General features: G+C 46.6%; 8 protein-coding genes across 8 annotated transcripts; 1 reads left to right on the top strand and 7 right to left on the bottom strand.

Annotated features, from left to right (window-relative positions):
* Positions 1-1,474: 1,474 nt before the first annotated feature.
* Positions 1,475-3,141, bottom strand: GLAREA_00962 (MFS general substrate transporter; the record flags this gene model as incomplete). Its single annotated transcript, XM_008085720.1, has 5 exons — positions 1,475-1,801; positions 1,855-1,925; positions 1,982-2,502; positions 2,552-2,749; positions 2,798-3,141. The coding sequence occupies 5 exons, from the start codon at positions 3,139-3,141 to the stop codon at positions 1,475-1,477; spliced, it is 1,461 nt and encodes a 486-aa protein (XP_008083911.1).
* A 1,098-nt stretch (positions 3,142-4,239) lies between these two features.
* Positions 4,240-5,955, bottom strand: GLAREA_00961 (Nucleotide-diphospho-sugar transferase; the record flags this gene model as incomplete). The annotated part of the gene is made up of 5 exons (XM_008085719.1): positions 4,240-4,581; positions 4,628-5,042; positions 5,092-5,178; positions 5,227-5,625; positions 5,684-5,955. 5 exons carry the CDS (start codon positions 5,953-5,955, stop codon positions 4,240-4,242), a joined length of 1,515 nt encoding a protein of 504 aa, XP_008083910.1.
* A 1,173-nt stretch (positions 5,956-7,128) lies between these two features.
* On the top strand, positions 7,129-7,674 carry GLAREA_00960 (uncharacterized protein; the record flags this gene model as incomplete). Its single annotated transcript, XM_008085718.1, has 1 exon — positions 7,129-7,674. One exon carries the CDS (start codon positions 7,129-7,131, stop codon positions 7,672-7,674), a length of 546 nt encoding a protein of 181 aa, XP_008083909.1.
* Positions 7,675-8,725: 1,051 nt separating this feature from the next.
* On the bottom strand, positions 8,726-9,725 carry GLAREA_00959 (uncharacterized protein; the record flags this gene model as incomplete). Its single annotated transcript, XM_008085717.1, has 5 exons — positions 8,726-8,817; positions 8,886-9,275; positions 9,358-9,506; positions 9,568-9,608; positions 9,717-9,725. The coding sequence occupies 5 exons, from the start codon at positions 9,723-9,725 to the stop codon at positions 8,726-8,728; spliced, it is 681 nt and encodes a 226-aa protein (XP_008083908.1).
* A 1,028-nt stretch (positions 9,726-10,753) lies between these two features.
* GLAREA_00958 (PH) lies at positions 10,754-11,861 on the bottom strand (the record flags this gene model as incomplete). The annotated part of the gene is made up of 5 exons (XM_008085716.1): positions 10,754-10,824; positions 10,881-11,009; positions 11,062-11,320; positions 11,385-11,582; positions 11,712-11,861. 5 exons carry the CDS (start codon positions 11,859-11,861, stop codon positions 10,754-10,756), a joined length of 807 nt encoding a protein of 268 aa, XP_008083907.1.
* A 736-nt stretch (positions 11,862-12,597) lies between these two features.
* On the bottom strand, positions 12,598-15,291 carry GLAREA_00957 (uncharacterized protein; the record flags this gene model as incomplete). The annotated part of the gene is made up of 1 exon (XM_008085715.1): positions 12,598-15,291. The coding sequence occupies one exon, from the start codon at positions 15,289-15,291 to the stop codon at positions 12,598-12,600; it is 2,694 nt and encodes an 897-aa protein (XP_008083906.1).
* Positions 15,292-16,255: 964 nt separating this feature from the next.
* GLAREA_00956 (Thiolase-like protein) lies at positions 16,256-17,742 on the bottom strand (the record flags this gene model as incomplete). Its single annotated transcript, XM_008085714.1, has 4 exons — positions 16,256-17,054; positions 17,112-17,473; positions 17,527-17,648; positions 17,733-17,742. 4 exons carry the CDS (start codon positions 17,740-17,742, stop codon positions 16,256-16,258), a joined length of 1,293 nt encoding a protein of 430 aa, XP_008083905.1.
* Positions 17,743-18,368: 626 nt separating this feature from the next.
* Positions 18,369-20,181, bottom strand: GLAREA_00955 (Actin-like ATPase; the record flags this gene model as incomplete). The annotated part of the gene is made up of 3 exons (XM_008085713.1): positions 18,369-18,790; positions 18,839-19,833; positions 19,886-20,181. The coding sequence occupies 3 exons, from the start codon at positions 20,179-20,181 to the stop codon at positions 18,369-18,371; spliced, it is 1,713 nt and encodes a 570-aa protein (XP_008083904.1).
* Positions 20,182-21,637: the final 1,456 nt, after the last annotated feature.

The following is a 21,637-nucleotide window of genomic DNA, read 5'->3' as shown; positions in this document are numbered from 1 at the left end:
GAACATTCAAATCCTGACGATGGCCCGGGGAAATGGACATTTAATAAAGTGGTTAGTTTAAAGACATCTCTCTTGCTCTCTCACACCTTGTGTTTCGCAAGCTAATGGGTCGGGGGTACTTTACAGTCTGTGAACTACACGAGTGCACGAAACTAGAAAGACGAATATTTCGATACGATGAACGTATAGGGCAAATGGTAGTACTGCGAAAGGGGAGAGTGTATATGGCTTAAAATTAGGGTTAAATCTATTGTAGTAAATTGAGGCGTCTTAAAGGTAACAGGAGGATGAAAGTACACAGTAGCTATACTCTACAAGGATATAGATAGTGTAAAATTTAGGATAGTATTATGAGAATAACGAAAAATAAAATACACTTAATTCTTATAGTAAATATACTTAATTTATTATATAACTATTTATTTTAAGCTTAACTAGTATTTCTAAAATTATACTTAAAATTAGTTATATCTATAATTAATTATTTTCTATAGAAAAGCTATACGTTATATTATTTTATTTACTTCTCTCTAGATATAAAATACTTTTCTAGAAGTAATTATATACTTAGATTATCTTACTTAGAATACTTACAATTTATACTCTTTAATCTTCTCGAAATACATCTTATAGAAAGTCCCTTTATGTACAGTTATATCTTCGCAAAACAAGGCTCAAAAGTCTAGCGACCTCACCTCCCTAGACCTCCAATCATTCAGGCATCATAGAACTACCCTATTACCCCGCTCGAACTCCACAAAGTACAGGTACAAGAAGGTACATGAGCCAGAGAGTCCTATCACGTGATAGGTCTGTAATTGGAAAACCTTCATCAGAGGGCGTGTGCCATTTTGAAGGCATTTGATAAGAATGAGATGGAATTGGAAGTTCCCAATAATGAAACATATTGCGCTGGAAGTCAATTTGGCAGTGTTGTCCAATGACTGAATCTTCCGCTTAGTAATGTCAAAGTTGCAGATGCTGTTGGAAAGACACTTCGGATTTTGATTTCCGAAAGAACAAATCAGATATAGCTCGTAACGCGATCCCAATCCCTCATATTTGAAACTGAATTCATGGTTAAACCATAAAAGCCCTATTTCACATACCCTTCTGAATGACAGTGAAAATTCGTCCCTCCCCCCTTAATGGCTTAGCGAGACCCACTTCCTTCCAAGGTCAACTTTTGCGTAAATATGGTTTGATTTCAACAGTAGTGTTAGGAAACGTTTTAGAGTTTTTTGATACATTTTTTGGAATAACAGAGTATCGCTCTCGGTAATTATGGCAGAAGAGAAAAGTAAGTTGTTTGTGTCAAGGTTTACCTTTTCAGTCTAACAGGCCGTACTGCTTTACACGTTAAGTAGCTGTATTGCAGCGCTTCTAAGTTTTCTCGAGAACTTAATACAACGTCGTTCAGCCGCCTTTTGATACAGAAATTGGTGTACTTAATTTGCATCCGAACCCAGAAAATCTACTCATCCCTCTTCTCCACCCTCGGCAAAACCCACCAACTCACCCCCATCGCCACAAAAAGTCCAATACAGACAGGATGCAGTACAAAAGTGCCCACACTCTGAGCTAGAATGCCCGTCACGAACGGCGCCACCGCACCGCCTGAACTACCCAACGAGCCGATTACAGAAAGCGAGGAGATTAACATCTCAGGTTGGATGAGTTTCTGGAGGACGTGGACGGCACAGGGATAGATGGGACCGAGGAGGAAGCCGGAGAGCGCGACGAAGACGGAGGCGCCGGGGATGGAGGGGATGAACCAAATTGTGAGCTCGAGAATGAGTGCCTGGGGAGGTTAGATTGTAGGGGAAAAGGGCTATGGGGGAAATGGGGACTTACGCCGAATGTGGCAATAAGGACAAAGGTGCGTTCGCCGATGCGGTGGGCTAGGAAGGATAGTGTGAAGCGACCTATGAAAGATTAATGCTTTGGAACGGCAAATTGTTGTGAAGTGTAGTGTAGATACCTAGTGTAATCCCGCCCCAGAAACCCGAAGTCACATACCCGACTTTACTCGGATCACTATGCCGAAACTGTACCAAAAATGAAATGATCCACCCGGAAATCGCAACTTCGGCGCCTTGATACACGAAAATGAAGGCTGATCCGAGCAACGTAGGTTTGTTCTTCAAAAGCGTCTTGAACGACTTCCATCTCCGACCTAGATTCTTCGAACTGTGCTGACGACTTATATTCTCATCGCTGGTAGGAGCTGGTAGTGCTATCTCACACTCTTTCTCATAATTCCAGAATGACCAGGAAGCGAAGAAGAGATTGAAACTCGCGAGACCCAATTCTAGGATATAAAAGCGCGACCAAATCCAGCCGTTTGATATCATGAGTGTAGCTATCAAGGGCGATACGACACCACCGATTCCATAGGCGCCTTGGTAGACGCCGATTATGGCGGTGTTGTTTGCGAGAGAGGCGCAGAATACTTGGCTTATTGCGAGATTTATTGCCATGCCTATGCCTGAGATGAAGAATCTGGAGGGTTTTTAGAAGGTGTTATGGAATCGGTTGTGGTTGGACTTACGAAAGCGCAACGACGGGAAAAGGAGGTGTAATTGCAAGAATCGTGTAAGCGAGTATTAAAAGGCTCTCCGAGATAATCAGCGTTTTTCCACGTCCAATTCTGGTAGCCAGCCCGTTGACGAACGTCGCTGCAGCAATAAAACCGAGAGCATTGCAGATGAAAATCGTAGATACTGTTCCGTATCCGATGCCGTAGTGTCTACCACTCATTAGCCAAATAAAGAACTTTACAAAAAGTCAACCGTACGTCTCAATACTCGAAATCAAAGCCCCAGGAGCAGAATCATTCATCCCATTCGCGAAACCGGTTAAACAACATCCTATTACACGAAACCTGTTCATATAAGGTTTCCACAAAGTTTGCTTTTGATCGAATACTGAGTCTCGAGGAGGAATGTTCGACTGTTCCGTTGTCGGATCCGTTTGATTATCACAGTGGTTTTCAAGCGTACCACCGCCCGAAATTCGTTGCAATTCAATCGACCGGGTTGGTACTGAAGGATAATCATGAGGCACGATTTTCTGCGGTGGAATCGGCAAGGAAAGAATGCCTTCGTGCGCTTCAACCGTTAACGTAGTCGACGTCGTCATTTTGATGAAAGTGAAAAGGTATAATCACTTCAACACCTCGAATGGTCGGGATATATGAGAGCATTTCTATCATCTTCAAGAGGCGACTCACTTTCATACCATTTATACCAAGCCCAGACTTTGCAATTCGAATGACGCTGAAGATCTAGATAATTATTAAGCGATCGACGTCTCTCATCCCCTTGCATTAGGCGAGACCATCCATCACAAGCAGAAAGCTCCATATGGTTTCTAGGCAAGTTTCCCCGCATAAGCTATCAATACTGCATTAGCGCGACAAATCGGAAAACCTTCCAATCTCATTTGCGTCTTTATGTCAATCCGAACATAGAGACAAATACAGTGGTTAAAAGGTGGGATGTTGAGTGGGATGTTGAGACAGACATCTCACTAAATTCAACTTTAGAATGCATTAACATAAGCTGAATTTAGATAGATACTAATAGACAACTCGAAGTGATCTCCTAGATGATCATATTGTTCTTGGAAATTATCTCTTGAGATTTCCGGGGGAGTCCACTCCTAAGCACCATGAGGTTTAGGATATAGCTCTAGATTGATGGCTAAGTAGCTTTTAATCCCAGATCTGGGCTTTTTGAAAAGCTATCGCCACAAGTTAGATATTTAGTGTGTAGAGTATGCGGAAAGATAGAACCCAAGTCCTTACGAGCGCCCCAAATCTGCGCAGGGAAAACGCAATTAAATAACAATTTCTTCTATCCACATTCTTGGCAAAGACAGGCTTCATCCTACTTAAGAATCGCTCTCCCAGCCCTCGAAACGCCATAATGCAACATTTATCTATTTTCCTCTCACCTCAAAATAAATCCTGCAATGCGCGCACACACATACACACGCACTCACACTCACACTCACACACAACGTACCTTTCACCTCGAAGGCCACATCTTCCCTTCACACACCAATTTCACCTCTCAAACAATTCACATCAGCACTCAAATCTACCGTAAAAACCAATTGTATTTGCACAAGGTGCTCGTGCATCTTTCTTATTTCCTGAGAACTTCGAGTTCCAAATCTCCACAACGCCGACACACCCATTACCCTCCCTTGGATCCATGCTACAAAGTTGCCATATCAAGGACTGGCCCATCCACCAGCCACATCTACCCATTCTGCTAAGCAGGATCCTTGTTTGCCTTCTACATCGACAATATCAGTGTCGCACCTACATCTGCATCCTACACCATTCTCCTTGGGTGTATCCCACGAATCCCAATATTCATCTTCTTCTTTGCGTTTCTTCTCGTCTACAGTTGTCGCTTCCAAAAATGGTGACCTTGCTAGTTGACGGGATGGCGCATTTGCGGGACAATGTTGGATCGTGGTGTGTCTATAACCGAAGTCTCGGAAGTAATGGATGTCTCGAGGAGCCAGAAGAGCACCAGCGGCGAGAGAATGAATCGGTGCATCACCCCACTAGATATTGTTAGCTTGGTTCATATATTGAGATTGGATCGCATACTCTTTCCATCCAGAATCCTCCACTACGATCCATCATTTGGAAAAAATCTTCATATTCCTTGCTTCTAAACCAACTAAGACGAGCGATCTCAAAATTCGACCAGAAATGGCACATATTGTATTTCTCGCCTTCCATTGCTTCGCCATCGATAGGAGGTAGATTTGCGCGGGATGGATCGCCATTAAGAATTTGTTCGGGAAGGTTGTGGGTGTTGGGACTGGTATCTGGCTCCTCCTTTGGCTCATCTGGTTGCGGCTCCACGAACATTTCCCAGAGACCTTGGGATGTGATATTATTAACTCTCTTGTATGCAGAAGCATATCTGAAAATGTTTGGTACGGTTTCCTTCAATTCCTTGACCGCGATCGTAAAGCCGTAAGTTTTGTTCGTTTCAATCATCTTGAGGAAAGGGTCGCTGTAGAATATTAGCAAATGCTGGGTATAAACAGACCAAGGCTTCTTACTAGGTAATGTCGCAGAAGTACTTGATCTCTGGCTCCAACCGCCAGTACCATTCGTACTTGTCCAAAAGATGGTGCTTGTAGAAAAATCTATCACATGTTAATCGGCCGTCCGCGGAACGTGAAAGTGTATCATACCCTGAGTAGAATCGACACATGGCGTGGTAACTCTCCATTCCACCATACATGATTGCGGCATCTCCTTGTTTCGCAATACCCTCCTTGGCAACCTTTGGATCGATCCAGTCCGGGAAACCCCAAGTTGAAGGGTCAATAAGCCCGAACTCCACTGAACCACTGGTGTAATTCTGAATAGTAGCTTTGAACGTCTCATTGAACTTCTCATCGTTCAAGAAAACATATGGGTAATGGTACCACCGGTTGAAATGTCTTTCGATCGACTTTACGGATTGTATCACACCATCCAGTTCCTTATTTCTCGCCAGCACCACGAATGCCGCATTCGCCCTCGGTTTCGACGTATCTGGCTCCATGCACCCCGTTACGAACACCTTGTCATGCTCTTCACTGATCTTCCTGTTGCAAACTGTCAGATCTTGCGCTTGCCAATTCGCAGAAAATGAGCTCAACATACCTAATAGCTGGTGGTGCTCCAGCGGGCATTAATATGCCGACCCCTGATTTAGGATGTCGGACAAACAGCACCAATATCAACACAACAACAATACATGGAAAAAGGAGAACAACGCCGAGTGGTACAGAAATCCTGGAATTGCCCTTTAACCTGAGCGGCCGCCGAAAAAACGCCAATCGGGATGTGTTCTTGCCCTTCGACTTTCCCTCATCGAGTATTGGTACATTCTGCGCCGAAGGCAGACGCCTCATAACTCGTTGCACAAACCCCATGGCTGCGACGGCGTGAGAAGCTCAGGGAGAAGTGATTCTGGAAAGGGGGGCTTTTGTCGGCCCCAGGATGGAGAAGAGAGGTTGACTGTCGAGGATCGATATTATAAATTGTATTTCGGAGAAGCGGAATTGGATCGAAACAACGACTGATTATATAAACTCAAGCAAACGTATATGCAGACCCGACGATGCTGGTAACGAGCGGCTAGAGGAGAGGTTCCTCGAGGAAAGAAATACTTCTTTGCGATGACGCGTCGGATGGAGGTGTCGTCTTCAGCGCTCTTATGCGGCAGACGAAGAGTGGCCAATCTATGGCATTCAATGCGGGCGTCGCGATGATCGTGGGCGTTTGAAAGTGTCGTCCAAAGGTGGTTGAGCTGTTGACGTTAATGTTGAATTGGAGACAGAGATTTGGATGTCCACGATAGGAGGTTCTGCCGTTGCTCAACCTGGGAATTTAGGCGAATACAGATTGGTTCTTGGCAGCATATATGTACAGCAGGGTAAAGGGGAAAGGCCGCTTCTGTTGGCAAAACAATTGTACAAATAATTATTTGTATGACCCTTTTGTTTCGAAATTTGATACAGACTTATTAATACCTAGGTAGGTATATCATCCATACTTGCAGCACACGCTTTTTGGCCTAGCCATCGTATCTGGATTCTAGAGCTTGCTCTTGACATCTTCGAGCTCGTACTCCGTATTTACAAGGAACATCCGGGGTGGCGCTCAAACGGCCGAGAACTTTTTAATTCCCTTTCAAGACACCAATCCATTTGAGAAGATCCCCATTGGATGAGATGCCAAGCTCTTTAGCCCATATATTTCTTTTCTTATCGGATGAGGCTGAAGCATAGTATATGCTTGCATTTGCTTCACACCAACCATACAACATCGAAACAGCCGTACAACATCACATAAGCTTCTTTCCATATTATACCAGTCATTGTACCATTTCCAATCCTGTATGCAAGCCATTACAACCTTCAAAACGCCCAGGAACCAACCAACAACCTACATTAGCAACTGTCAAAAACCCTCCCGTGGATCGAGGCTACGATAGCGCGACCCTAAGCACATTCGATGCATCAGTGACATAGCAAAAACGTACGATTCTCCTGCCACACCAACCTCATTATCTACCACTGCGTCGTCCTTCAATCACGCTCACAATGTCCACCCCCAAAATAACGCCCAAAAACCTATCCTACAACACCTCCCTCCCGCCCTTCCTCGCCCGTCTCCAGGCCAACAACGCAAACACCTCCGGGCGCCATGAATACACCATTGCACGCGCGAAGAAGAACCGGACGGATGAGGAGATCGCAGATGACGAGCCTGTGTATTTTAATGAGGAGACGGGGGAGACGTTGACGATGGGGGAGTGGGAGGAGAGGGAGAAAGATGGGGAGGAGGAGAAACCCAATGTAGAAGAAACCCTGGACGAGGAGAAGGAGGAGGATACGCAGGAACTAGTCAAGGCAAAAGAAGAGAAAGTAGCAACCATAGGCGCGACCAAAAAGCGAAAAGTCGGGAAGGTCATAGGCGGGAGTGAAGATGAGGGCGAGGCGTACGTGAAAGCAAAGAAACATGTCACCGGGAAAGCCGACGACACGAAATCTGAAAAGAAGACCATTGGTGATAGTGGGGCCAAGAAACCCGCGACGGCGAAGAAGAAGGCGAAGAAAGTGAAACTGAGTTTTGGGGATGACGAGTGAGAGGCTTTAGGAGGGGATGGATTAAAAATATCCAGCGAAAGACATCGTAAATTTCCTTGTAGATGGGAAGGGCGAGGGGGAGTCGTATGTGAAAGCGAAAAAGCGCATACAAGAGCCCGGAAAATTAGATGTACCAGCAAAAGTTGAGAAGAGTGGACCAAAGAGACCAGCGATGAAGAAGAAGGGGAAGAAAATGAAATTGGGTTTTGGAGATGATGAATGACTTCACGAAGGAAAAGTGGGTGGTAAGGGGGTATTGGGATTGGCGTTTGACAGGAATTGGACAACTGGTAGGGCATGGGTTTTGTTAGCATATACATTAGATACCCGTTTCTGAAATAAAAACATGATTTTCAAGCTATAAACTATACTCTAAATGGGAAAACCCCGTTCAAAGGAGAATATCTCACACCACACTTTTGCGTTGACCAGCCATATCTTCCTTTGCTTTAATCCACATCAGAAAAATAGCAAGGGATACAAACATATTTTGTCAATTCCTCAATCAATTCTTCAACCCCAATTCATCCTACCTGCTAACTATCCGGATATCTTCAATAACAATGTATGCTCCTCCCTCCTACCCCACTTTCCCTTCCCCATGTTATTTCACCACCTACCATTCCCCCCCACTAACCATTGCCCTAGATTACAAGCTCGAAGAAGTCCACCCCACAGCCCATCATCCCCCATGACGCCAGTTCGAGAAAAAGAGTTAGAAAAGTGCGTAATCAAATGTAAAAAAACGCTAAATGAAAACAAATCAAGCAGCGTATTTCTCCCATTCGCCGCTATGCAGGCGCGCATGTCAGAGCATTCGACTCTAGCACCACCATTGAAGCAAGCAAGAAATTGAACGCCATGAGGGTACGTGGAATACTTTTTGAAGAAGTGCCGAAAATTGTAGGAAAACCGATGGGACTTGAACGCCGCTAGATAAGGATCGAAAAGGTGTCTCTTTCCATCACGAAGGAACTGTTTCACAGATATGGGAGATAGAGAATCCACAGTATGTAAAACCTTGCGCTTATCGGGGTATTTCGAGGTCGAACTATCGAGTGACTAGCTGTTGTGTAACATAATCCCAAAGCATCTTCAGCAAAGATTCCGGAAGCGTGTAAAGATCCACGTGGAATTCTCCCTCTGTCCAAAAGTTAGCCAAAGTCCAATCTAAATGTATCTCCTGACCGCAGCAGTAGAGGGCAACTTACGCTCAACGTCATTCTTAGTGTACGTCTCCTCAGTCTTATTATCATGAATCATCTGCACAACATGCAGCAGCTGTTCCTCATCCAACTTCGGCAGGCTCTCGGCCAATTTCTCCATATCCACATTCCCCGCCGTTCTTTTCCTCTTCTTATCCTCCTTCTTGCGGCCATTTTCGTCACCGGGAACTGGCCCCGTTTCCTTTAGGATGCTCATGAGCGCGGCTGAAGGATTCTTGAACGAAACCTGATGTCTCGACTCGTATTGTGGTTTCGCGAAATTAAGATCGTGTCCTATGGTATTCTTGCCGCCTTTCTCAGTCGTGTAGAGATCAATGGTCATGTCAAATTCTCCCCATCCCTCGTTCTCGCAGCGAAATGGTGGTTCTGTGAATGCTATTTGCGCAAACCGTGTTAGCAATTACCCCTCTTTCTGAATGTACCCAGGGGATTTCGAGGGTGTGAATGAAATTCGTACTTTGAATAGGGTTTGCGAATGAGGGATGAAGGGTGTAAACTGCTTTGGTGAAGCATTTTGCTGGCTTCTCGTTCCCTGCTTCGTCTAGGAGAAATATTTCAATGTTCCATAGCTTCATGGGAAACCCTTCTTGCTCTGCAGGCTTATCGCTGGTATATTATAAGCTTATATTCTCCAAGAGTAGTCACAATCGCCCAGAATCGCACTTACATATTATGCTGCTCCGTCACCAGCTTCACTGTGCGTTTAATCTGTTTTCACATCATTAGCATCGTCGCGAAGTAGGACGCGTAGCGCAACTCGCGCGCTGTCGCAAATTGGACTCGAGAAAGCTCAGTTTTCTGGGGGATGCCTCTTACTTCCACCATTTTGTTTGACTTTTGGTTCTATTTCTTCTTCGGGTCGTGGGTATCTGATTTGAATTTGCGTAAAGTCACTGGCTTGGTGGTGATATTGTGCATACAACTTGATTCCCGCCCCTTCGCGAGTGGGGGATCCGGCCCGGGGCCCAAGCTTAGGTCCCGGCTAGCTTAGTTCAGATTACTGCCACCCCGGTGAGGACAAGATATACCTTATATTTTCTTCAGCAAAACCATCACCCTTAACGTTCGCAGACGTTAATATATAGCAGTATTGGGATGGTCTTTATAGCGTCTTCAAGATGTCCTTACAAAAACAAACTTTTGATTACTGGGATTCAGCAGATACTGACGAAAATAAGAGTTTGCTTACGACACTAACGCTCTGAAGTTCTCCAGCACTAGGAACAAACTTAAACATTCACTTAGGACAATTCCTAGGTATAACATCAAACTTTAGAACATCACGACACCGTCCAAAACCAAACCTCAAGTTTGAGCCCTCAGACCCCAACATTGAGTCGATAACAGCAATAATAAAAGTTTGCTTATGACTCTAATGATACACAACTCAAAACTGCTCACTCCAAATCCTTATATTTTCACGTCACTACAACAAACGTAAACACATCTCGGGGACAAAGAGGGGGGACAGTTATTTAGTCTAATTACAATCACTATCTGCTCCTCTCCTCCATCTCACCAACGACCCGAAAAACCACTAGTCCTATCAAACCAGCAGCTTCTTTAAATCTTGCGGCCGTACCCTTTCCATCCATCCATCAGACCCAAAGAGCATCCCACGCATGACTTCGCTCAACAATGCAGGAAAATGAGGTTAGGTAGAGGAAGATTCAAGACCGAAGACTGTCCGCACCGAAGATTTTCGTCGTTTTAAGACACAGTAACGATTGCGCTGGGGGAATTTGTGTGTGCTGACTGGGCAAAGGAGGGGGAATCTCGTAGATGAAAATGAAGTGGGGTCGTTACTGTGGGGAAATCGGGGAAATCGAGTCTTAATTTATTTGGTTTAGGATTTAGGACTTGGCGAAAAGAGCCTCGTTGTCTTGTTGGGCCTTGATAAATGCCTCCTTGAATAGGTTGGCGTCTGTTGTATCCTGTTAGTATCGTACGCCAAATAGCAAACATATTGAATTGACTTACTCTCAGAGTTGGCAAATCGAATAGCAAGAGTTTGTGCCTCTGGCTCTCCCTCGCTGACATCTGCGGCCGCTGTCCAAACCCAGCTGCGGTCCGATCCGACGTTAGGAGATAGCTTCATTTCCGGAACAACTAACTAATATTAGCATTTTCCCAAAACTACAAGACTGCTTAATCTACGTACTGTAGTGGTTCGCGCAGACTTTCAAAGTCTTGTCTCTTCGCATAACCAATCTGGTCTTCTGGTTCTCCTTGTGCTTTAGGAGTCTGACATCACCAGTTCCACGCTCTTTCCACTCCTTGTTGCTATTATCGAACTTGAACAATTTGGCGCGCATCTTGAACATCTGCTCCTCGAGTTCCTCATTGGTCTTGACGTCGACTTTCTCGGTAAGTCTAATGACTGGCTCGAAGTGAACATCTTCCGACTCTGGTGCCTCATCCTGTGTTGCCACTCGTGTTAGCCACCAGACTTTTACGTCTTTATCATACTAGTTATAGACATACCTCTGGGTTTTCTGCCGCAGCAGCCTCCTTCTGAGCCTTAGCAGATCCAGAGTTATCACCACGGTCCTCATCCTCAGTCTTCTCCTTCTTAGCACCACCACCGAACATTGCGAAAACATTGTCCTTCACGCCAACAGCAGCAGAGGTAACAGTCGCAGCGGCGGTTGAAGCAGCACCAGTGGCCTTCTCAGTAACAGTCTGCATAGCAAGAATAGTTAGCAAAATCCAGATACGATCCGCTAAACCACCCCTCGATCACCGCCCCGCAACCTCGACCCCGCGGACGCTTTTCCATCCCATCTCCATCTGAAAAGAAATCGCACATACAGTAGTATCCTCACCCTCCTTCTTCGGATCCTCCGTCTCCTTCTTCTCAGTCCCCTCTCCGGTACCGATAGGATGCGTAGCCATTTCCGTCAACTTTGGCTCAAGCTTTGGCTCAGAGCTAGCACTGGCGCCTGTAGTTGGATCCGCCATTTTTATTTCTAGAAGTCGTTTTAGGGTTGAAATGTAGTGGCAGACACGTGAGAGTGCGGTCGTAAGTATATGAAACGAGAAACGCGGGCAGACAAGTTGTGAAGCTTGTGAGTTGTCAAAAGATGCTGTTCACAAGGCAAAGACAAAACATTGGTTGTTGAGTCCTCTTCTGTGGATTTTGGCCTAAGCGAGCCAGATAGCGGCTTAGCGCGCTGCCTATCGGGCTCCCTGAATGCCCCTCACTAAGCTCCCCTCTCTACCTGAATTTAAATCCTTTCACACTACCACGACGTGAACCTCGAATTGTAATTATGAACAGATGAGATAGATATTCATCACTACTCGACAATTCACAGTTATGTTAAACTTCATTCTATAGAAAAAGGTTTGTGCATCAAAGCCCAATATTTACTACCAGCACATTTACCCCACCCCCACTTTTTTGATTAGATGCTTGACAAACAAAAGACGGCAATCACTCATAACACAATGCTATTATCGTCGAGGAGGGTATGTTGCAAATAACTAAGAAAACTATGCTACCTCAATACACCAGATGACTGTCACGCCGTACCTGTGCCATAGGATATTCCTCTGAGTGATATGCTGGCCAGCTCGGCCCCTTGGTATACCCTGATCCATCCCACCCATCCTTCAATATATCCCACACCCTCAATACCGTCCAAAGATACAAACGCCAAAATCCGCATGTGGTAGATCCTTATCCCATACACTACTAAAACCCAAATTTAGCAGTGCTCTTACGCCTGCTAGATTTCTTCGCCGCTCCAGCGTCCTTCTTTGCCGCTCTCTTAGCCTCTCTATCGAGCTTTCGCTTCTCCTTTAATGCTTTCTTATCTGTTGCACCTCGGACACCACGTTTCTTCTGCTCAGCCTGTTGCTTTGCACGGATTGCCTCCGTTGATTTCTTCTCGTACTGACTATGCTCTTCCGTTTTGCCCTGCATCTTCAACCAAAGAAGCTTCGATCGAACTTGAGCCTTGAGAATGCCATCATTGACAGGCTCTTGTAGCTTCGCCAATTCCTTCATCTTTTCTGAAAGTTTGGCCTCGACCTCTGCGATTTGAATGCCGACCTCTTTGGAAAGAATGGCGCTACGTTTGGCAGCTTCAAAAGACATGGATTTTGCCAACTCCGCCAAACCTCCCGTGGCAGCTTCCGTTTGTTCCTTGGCAATCTTCCGAGCTTCTTCAACATGCTGTAAGGTAGCCTGTGTATGAGCCTGGGCATTCTTGACTGCCCTGTCAGTAGCGGCACGAATCTCAGAAAATGACAAGTCATCTGAAAATATTGAGGACATTCTGTCCATCACAGATTGCCATGCCTGGAAAGCGGAAGTGCCGAAATCAATCTCGAATGTCTCATTGACTCTTGGCTTTCTTGTGGTAATGACAGCAATTTTCAGAACGCCAAAGGCCTCTTTCTTGGGAAGAGAGAGGACAATGCCTTCATCGGAGCTGTAGACTCGCTCTGTGTCGATGCTGTCACTCCCGCGAGATATGTTGACAGATATGGCTTCCTTTGTGAGCCAGCTCAGTTTGGTAGAAGAAGGAATTCTGATCAGAACCTCTCTGTCACCAAGTAGCTCTGCCGAACAGACTGATTTGTTGCTCTTGGGTGTCGCGTTGAATTTTGGTGCCGCCTTTCCAATTTCCATTGATGGGACGACAGAAAGGCTGTTTGGACCTGCGGAATGTGCGTGTGTAACTGTGACTGTGCGTGTGGACGTTGACACCGCTACAGAGCTTGGAGGTGTGACACTAGGTGCTAGCACCGATGAAACAGATGTGGAGGTGCACACCATTGGAATGTCCGACACTATGACACTGTTGATAGAAATAGTAGGTTGACTTGAGGACAAGAAGCCTGGAAGACTGGTCAAAATCGTCGATAGGACACTGATAATGAGAAGGCCAGCGGGAAGAAGGCTTCCCCAGTTCGCGGCAACGTTGTTACGAAGAGCTCTCGCACTGTCTTTAATACTAGAATGTGACTTCTCGTTTGCATCACGAATAGGTGAATTCTCAGCTTTCTTGTATGTGCCTAGCTGAGCCTCTCGAAGTTCCTCAGGAGCATCGAACAACCCCGTAAGAAATGCGAGGTGTCTGTTCATCTGCCTTGCGTCGATGTTCAGAAATGAGGCAAGATCAATTGGTAGCCTCTGGTGGATAATATTCATTCGACCGTTGGTATCTCGAGATTCAAGGCACATATGGACTGAATGCTGACCCAGCTCCACAAATCCATCTCGACCAAATAGAGCTGTGTGTGAAATGAGAATGGCAGGAATGGCATGTCGTTCCACAAACTCCGTAGCGTTCTTTCGAGTTTCAATAGCTTCGTTGTCATCGTTGTCGGAATAGTAGAAAACTGCAATGTGTGGAAGGTCCCAGTGAGGCTCTACAATAAAGCCGTTGCCATCTGAAACGGAGTGGTATGATCCATCTTCGGTTGTCAACTTCAGAATATCCGGCTGCTTTGGAGAAGCTTCCTTTGCAAATCTGCGTACGTGCAGACAATCTTCAACCTTGATCTGGTACGCAGAAGAGTGCATAAGCTCAATCTCTGGTGTTCGTTCGGAGCCAAAGTCGGAGACAGGGACGACATTATACAGTTGAGAACTCCACTGGCGGGATTGTCTTGATCTTTTGTCACTTCCGGCAGAAGCTGTGACAGTGCTAGCAATCTTATGGATGATGTCTTGTTTGGCGGAATGGCTGCCAACGTAAAGTATACGTAACGGTTCTTTGGTAGACAGGCACTGTTTAGTCATAGTCTGGCGTATGGTAACAATCAAACGTTTCGGTGAGCCCTGATAATCCCCGCTCTCATTAAGTCGTGCTGTTTCCTCTTCAGTAAACTCCATAACCGTATGTTTGACCGAAACGTTCCCTGCTCCGAGGCTGAGAGGTTCCTCGAATTCGATGGACTGAGAAAGCCGACGTTCCTCATCTTCGATTATAACCGTAGAGCTTCTGCCAAGGGTAGGAGTATCGAAAGCCTGTTGTACTGTATGCTCGAAATCAGGGAAAGGCTGTGCTGGAGTTTGTTCTTGTTCCTCCTCATCGCTTTCGTCCCCACTCTGTTCTGTGTCTGCAAGGCTGGCAACATCATCTGGACGCCCAAAGTCTGTGGAAGCAACGGACTCGGTCGCATTATCTTCTCGATCGGTATCAATCTCTTCCACGAAGTCGTAGGAAGAATCCCCGAGGGTACTGCCGTCCTCGCTGTGTGCTGACATTCTGGTGGCCGCAGTACTCTCAACCCACGTACTTACCCGTTCGTCTGTAGCAGGTGCTGGGAAGCGGAGGATACTCGAGTCAACTGAGGAAGTTCCAGGAGTGTTTGTATCCGCGAGGCTTGATTTCTTATTTGGGGTAGAAGAGGAGAGCTCGCTGGAGGTTTCCATGTCGTGTTAGCCTTCTAAGGTCATATCATAAACGAGTCGGTAGCCGATGGGAATGTCAAGATGAGTAGTAGCTGAAGGAGGCAAGGTGAACTTGGTAAACGAGAAAGCATGAAGAAGAAGAGAAGGCCTACTGTGTGACGAGAAAAGTTCAGTGAATACCTTTCGTTAGGCGTACGGGTGAACCGTCCGAAGGTTCGCAAAGTAGCTTGTGCTGCTAGTAGTCGTGCCTGAAGCGTTGCCTGCTGGCACGGGGCGTAATCGCCAGGACCGGGATGAAGGGTGTCTCAGGAAACGTGAGCGAGTCTATTTGGTAGACGGATGCGATCTGGCAATGAATATCTACGCAGGTTCGCGCGGGCACAAGAAGCGTGAGATGAGAATTACCAAGGTACAGACCGGAAAGGAGGGCATTCGTAAGGTAGGCAGGATGTCCATCTATGCGTACGAGATGGAGGTGTCCAGCGAGGGGTATTACATGGCGCTAGCGCCTGGGGAAGCTCACTCATTGGTGATAAGGCGATAAGAGTCACCCTCTCGCCATGCCGCCTCGAGGCCGCCTGTTCACTTTCGGCATAGAAGAACACGTTTCGTAGCATTGGGTGGTAATGTATCTCGACTAGTATGTCTTTATATCTGTCAACAACTACTATCCTGCTCGATACTTCACGATAATGACAGCAACGCTGGTGGGGGTGAAGTAAGTGACGTTCCTTATCCAGCCGCATCGGGGTTAACATGGATCTCCGAACGATAGACTACTGTGATCGCGGGGCCACTGAGTACGGTCGTGGTGGGGCAAGCTAGGCTGGTGCAGTCCAAATCCTTTGAAGCATCTGCGTCTACGGATATTGTATGTCTCTAATCCAATTTATGCTGCCAATATTCTATGGAAGTAATCGTACAATCCGACCGAAGCCGTGACGAACCAGACGCCCAGCTCATACCTAGGTAATATGCAAATTGCCTATTCAGCAACCCAAACCGCGGCCATACCCATACCGGTCCCCACACACATACTCGTGACCCCGACCTTCTCCCCTCTCCGCCTTAATTCATACAGCAATGTGCTAACCTGTCGGGCACCTGTGCATCCTAGGGGATGACCGAAAGCGATAGCCCCTCCCTTGGGGTTGATTTTCTTCTGGTCAATCCCCAGCTCATTAGCGCACCAAACGCATTGAGATGCGAAAGCCTCGTTGATCTCGAAAATGTCAACATCGTCCTTGTTGATGCCAATTTTCTCGAATACTTTGGGAATCGCCGCCCATGGACCGATACCCATAAGTAGAGGGGCAACACCTGCGACGGATGCAGCGACGTACTTTCCGAGGATCTGTTGACCGAGCTTTTCAGCCGTTGATCGCTTCATCAGGAGGACAGCCGCAGCCCCGTCTGAGATTTGACTCGCATTACCACCGTGGATGGAGCCGTCCTTAGCAAAAGCAGGCTTGATCTTTGCCAGACTCTCAGCAGTAACTCCAGGTCTGATACCATCATCTTTGGAGACGGTGATAGTTTTGACCTCATCAGTCTTGGGGTCTTCCCACTTGACAGTCAAAGGAGCGATTTCCTCATCAAAAAGTCCAGTTTCCTGCGCCTTTTGTGCTTTCTGATACGAGCTAGCCGCAAAAGCATCCTGAACATCCCTCGAGACGTTTCGATCCTTGGCCATCTTCTCCGAAAGCACACCCATAGGAACCTTGCAATTCGCAGCTTCAGGATGCGATTCCAGCAGCTCAGAGAACTCAGTAACAGCACCAGGCCTAAAAACTCATTAGCCCTATACCCCCATCTCAAGCTCTATCTCAGATAACACATACCCATACTGCAAACTCATACTCTCCACCCCCGCCCCAACCCCAACCTCAATCATGCCCGCAGATATCTGATTCGCAATATCCACACACGCCTGCAGTCCACTCGAACACTGCCGATTGAGACTCCTCACCGCAGCACTAACCGGAAACCCCGCAGCCAGCGCCGCAGCCCTGAATTCCGTAGCGCCTCCACCAGGAGGCAGCACGCTGCCCACCGCGATATCCTCGACGAGCGCGGGATCGATCTTCGAGCGTTCTAAGAGCGCTTTGAATGCGCCGATGAGCAGGTCTGCTGCGGCAGTGTCTTTAAACCCGCCTTTGCCGCCTTTAGTGAAGGGCGTGCGGAGACAGGCTGTTACGACGATCTGAGAAGTCGGTGTTAGCAACATGACGCAAACACGACAATAAGGGGACGTACATCATCTGGATTCTTCTGCAATAACTTCGCGCGACCAGAACCAGCAGCTCCTCCTTCCGTAGGCGCAATAACGCTCTTCGAGCCCGCGAGATGTCCGGACACCTGTCCGAGTCGTTTCTGTGCTGTTCCCGAGTTTCGTCAGCATTATCGCTCACTCTTTTCCCTCCCTCATTCCTTCTTCCAATCTAGAATATACTGTAACTCACCAGCAGACATCCTTCCCAATCCCAAATAAATCTCTTGTTTCGTAAAATATAATATCTCAATCTGCAAACAAATAACAATAGTTCGTGAGTTTGGGAGAGAAGAAGAGGAGTGTTGAAGGAAGACCGAGGATTACTTCTCGTACTTCAATCCATGGTTCAAGAATGCCGAGGCACCCCTCTCATTGGTTAGAGTTTCAAGGTGGGTCCGGCCGCTTTCACATGCTGTTTTCGAAATCTGGGGAAACTTTCATCATGTGGGCGTCGGAGATCGCGAAATCAGCTGCGTGACCTCGTGAGTGGAAGGTATTGTAATCAGAGAGGTCGTTGATTTGCATGTGCTAGAGTTTTGATTACAATCCAAGAAATATTTGAAATGTAAGGGGTTGACGTCCGAATCCCACCAGCAGAATGGTCCCGAAAGTCGATACAGTAGTACACGAAACATAAGACTAAACAACATATCTATAAACTATTAAAAGGTATTCGCTCTCCATCCATATCACCACCGTAAATGATCTAAGATATAATACATAGATATCATGCATATAAACCTCTCAAAGCCCGTCCGTAGACTCCCCTGATCCGATCCCCATCCCTCATTACATACCCAACCCTCACCGCGTTGCCGCGCTCTTCTTACTCTTCCGAATTATCCAACACCCATCCTCTACACATCTGCACAGCCTGTTCCCACTTCTTAAACATCTGATCGCTCTTCTTCGCATCGACTTGTGGTTTGAAGATCTTGCGATCTTCTTTGTTGATCTCTTTCAATTCGCTGAAATCTTGCCAGATACCCGCGGCGAAGCCAGCTGCAATGGCAGCTCCGAGTGCAGTGGTTTCTCGCATTAGTGGTCGGTCAACTGGGATGCCGATGATGTCGGCTTGTGTTTGCATTGTTAGGTCCGAGTTGGACATACCACCGTCGACAGCGAGACCTTCAAGCTTGTGGTTTGAGTCTTTCTCCATAGCATCCAGAATTGCTTTTGTTTGGTAGCAAGTCGCTTCCAACGTTGCGCGAGCGATGTGACCTCTCTGAGTGTGTGCTGTGATACCAACTACTTTTGTTAGCCTATTTTCGTAGTGTATTGACAGAAGGTACTTACACAAGGTTCCCTTCGCGTCGTCAATCCAGTATGGCGCAAAAAGACCACTGAAAGCAGTGACAAAAACGACCCCACCATTATCCTTCACAGTTTCGGCAAGCTCGGTAATTTTGCTCGAGTGTTTAATGAAACCCAAGTTGTTCATCAAGAACTTGACTCCAGACCCGGCTACTGCAATACTACCTTCCAAAGCATAAATTGGTTTGCGACCAGCGCCAAAGTCATATGCGACGGTAGCCAAAAGTCCATGCTTAGAGATGACAGGCTTTTCGCCAACATTATACAAAAGAAAGCATCCAGTACCGTAGGTATTCTTGGCTTCCCCAGGATTGAACCCACATTGGCCTACCAAGGCTGCCGATTGATCACCAAGACAGCCAGTGATTTTGGTACCTGATAAGATACCAGACGTAAGCTTGCCGTATGCTTCAGGGTCGGACGAAGGCACAATCTTTGGGAGTTTGATCTTGCTCTGGTCTAGATCGAAGAATCCAAGAAGTTTCTCGTCGTATTTCATTGTATGAAGGTTCATAAACATAGTCCTAGAAGCGTTTGTGCTGTCTGTGATGTGGATGTTGGCATCCTTGCCGCCGTTCAGCTTGTATATCAGCCAGCTGTCAACAGTACCGAACGACAGTCTCTCCTCATCGTAGGCTTGCTTAATAGCATCCACATTTCTTAACAGCCATAGAAGCTTCACACTAGATGGGTATGTTGACAGAGGTAGTCCACAGATTTCCAAAAGCTCATCTGCGCCGGCTTTCGCTTTGAGTTCTTTCACAATGGAGGTTGTGCGGGTATCTGGCCAAACCACAGCGTTGTACAGCGGCTCTCCGGTGTTCGTATCCCAACAAACGGTGGTTTCTCTCTGATTCGTGATTCCAATAGCCTTGATTTGGTCTTTCGAGTGGCCCTTTTCAATGAAACTCTCGGTTGCTTTCTCAATACACTCTTGGACAGACGAAAGAAGTTCCATAGGATCGTGTTCATGCCAGCTTCATTTTTCAATTAGTAGGGGAAGACTCGCAAGATTGTAATTAAACTTACCCGGACTCTGGATAGATATTTTCGAACTCTATCTGGTGGCTAGCGACGGGAGTTCCCTCGCCATCAAAAACTAAGAATCTCGACGATGTTGTTCCCTGGTCTATACTACCAACAAACCACTTCTTCTCCTTCTCTTCCCCCGTTTGACTCAGACCCCTTGGTAAATGTTCATGGTGTTCAATTGTCACCGGTTTGGCGTCCTCGACATGGCTTACTTTGGTATCTGGGTCGGTACTTTTATGCACCGCGCTGTCCAGCACCGTTAACGAAACATGCTGTATAGGTAATGAATCCATTGCAGTTGTGTAGTTGTGTAGGTGACGGAAGTGGGAGGATGGTTGAGGCTGGTGAGGGGTAACTGCGCGAGCCAAAGGTTTAAGAAGGTAGCTTTGAGTTTGTGCTAATTGGCGAACGTCTGATATACGGCTGGGCCGGTACGGTGTTGTGCGTGAACTTGAGCCGCTGGCAAAGAACAGGAAGAGACGGAGGAGGATTGAGAGGTTCGAGGAACGAGCGGTCGACGCGGTTTTGAGCGGATGGAATTGGCATCGCGCAAACATATAGAACTAGAGGACGATCACGGCCCTTGACGTACGGAGGGGGAGGTATCACAACCCCACATTGGCTGTACCTTTCGTACGGGCTCTATGAGTGGCTGCCGTCGCACATGTGAAGGCGGAAAGATGGAGGGGTGGAGAGGTGGGAGTGAAGTCGGCGTTGGCGAGCTTGGAGCGCGGGAGGCTGTTGGGCGACGTTTGGTTGGTGGACAATTTCAGAATCTCCTCGGCACAATTCTGTCGCATACAGCCCCTGGAAACGTCTCTTTCAACGACATCTGCTTCTTCAACAATCATGAATTATCTCAAAGAAACCCAATTTTCCGTCTCCATTATGGCGTTGCGGTATTCCACAATAAACATCACACGCTATGAGAATTATCACCAATGTGTGAGACGGCAAGTTATCCGGGCCTCTCGCAGATCCAAGACCGAAGATCCTTCCTGTTGGGTCCGAGATCGATCGATTGTGCCAATGTGAAGGAGGCTCCTCCGCTTCCCAGGTCTAGACAGCTGCAATATGGCTCTTGGATGCTTGGGAGCAATACCAATTCACATTTAGTTTTTGTACCTGAACACTAAAAGCTCACTTACTCCATGTTTGGTCGATACGCTGACCTGACTTTCCACTTTTCCCTTGAACTGCATATACTATATAGAGACGCTCCCCTTTCTCGCAGATCCCACTTTTGAATGTTGGAGAATTGTATCGGTATTAGCAGCTTGTGGATTGCAAAGTCCAAATCGATTCGAGACCATATCGGACACACGGGATTCTCATGTGTACTAACAGCGCCTCACTTCGACTACAATAAATTCCATTTCACTACACAACGTTTCCTATCACCATCTATCAATTGATATGTCCGCTTCACACAACTTCTTTGTTTCACCATCAACCCGCTTTCCCCCGCGTTAGCGCTAGAACTATTGTCCACCTCCAGCTTGGGATACTTGGAATACGAGCCAGACCGTGGGCGAGACCGGACTTGTCTAGACATCCACGGAAGCATCGGAGAGATATTCAAAATATTACATTCGGATATTAGGGTTATTCATTTACTCAACGTGTATGAAATTACTACAGAATAAGGAAACAACTGGAAATCCGACTCCATTTGCGGATGTGTACTGTCCAACACAATGGTGGTACCAAGAACCAAAGAGGCTTTCAATACAATACTGTTTGTGCCAT

This window comes from Glarea lozoyensis, assembly GCF_000409485.1.
Source record: "Glarea lozoyensis ATCC 20868 chromosome Unknown GLAREA3, whole genome shotgun sequence".
Lineage (NCBI taxonomy): Eukaryota > Fungi > Ascomycota > Leotiomycetes > Helotiales > Helotiaceae > Glarea > Glarea lozoyensis.
This window is presented reverse-complemented; position numbering and strand designations above follow the sequence as displayed.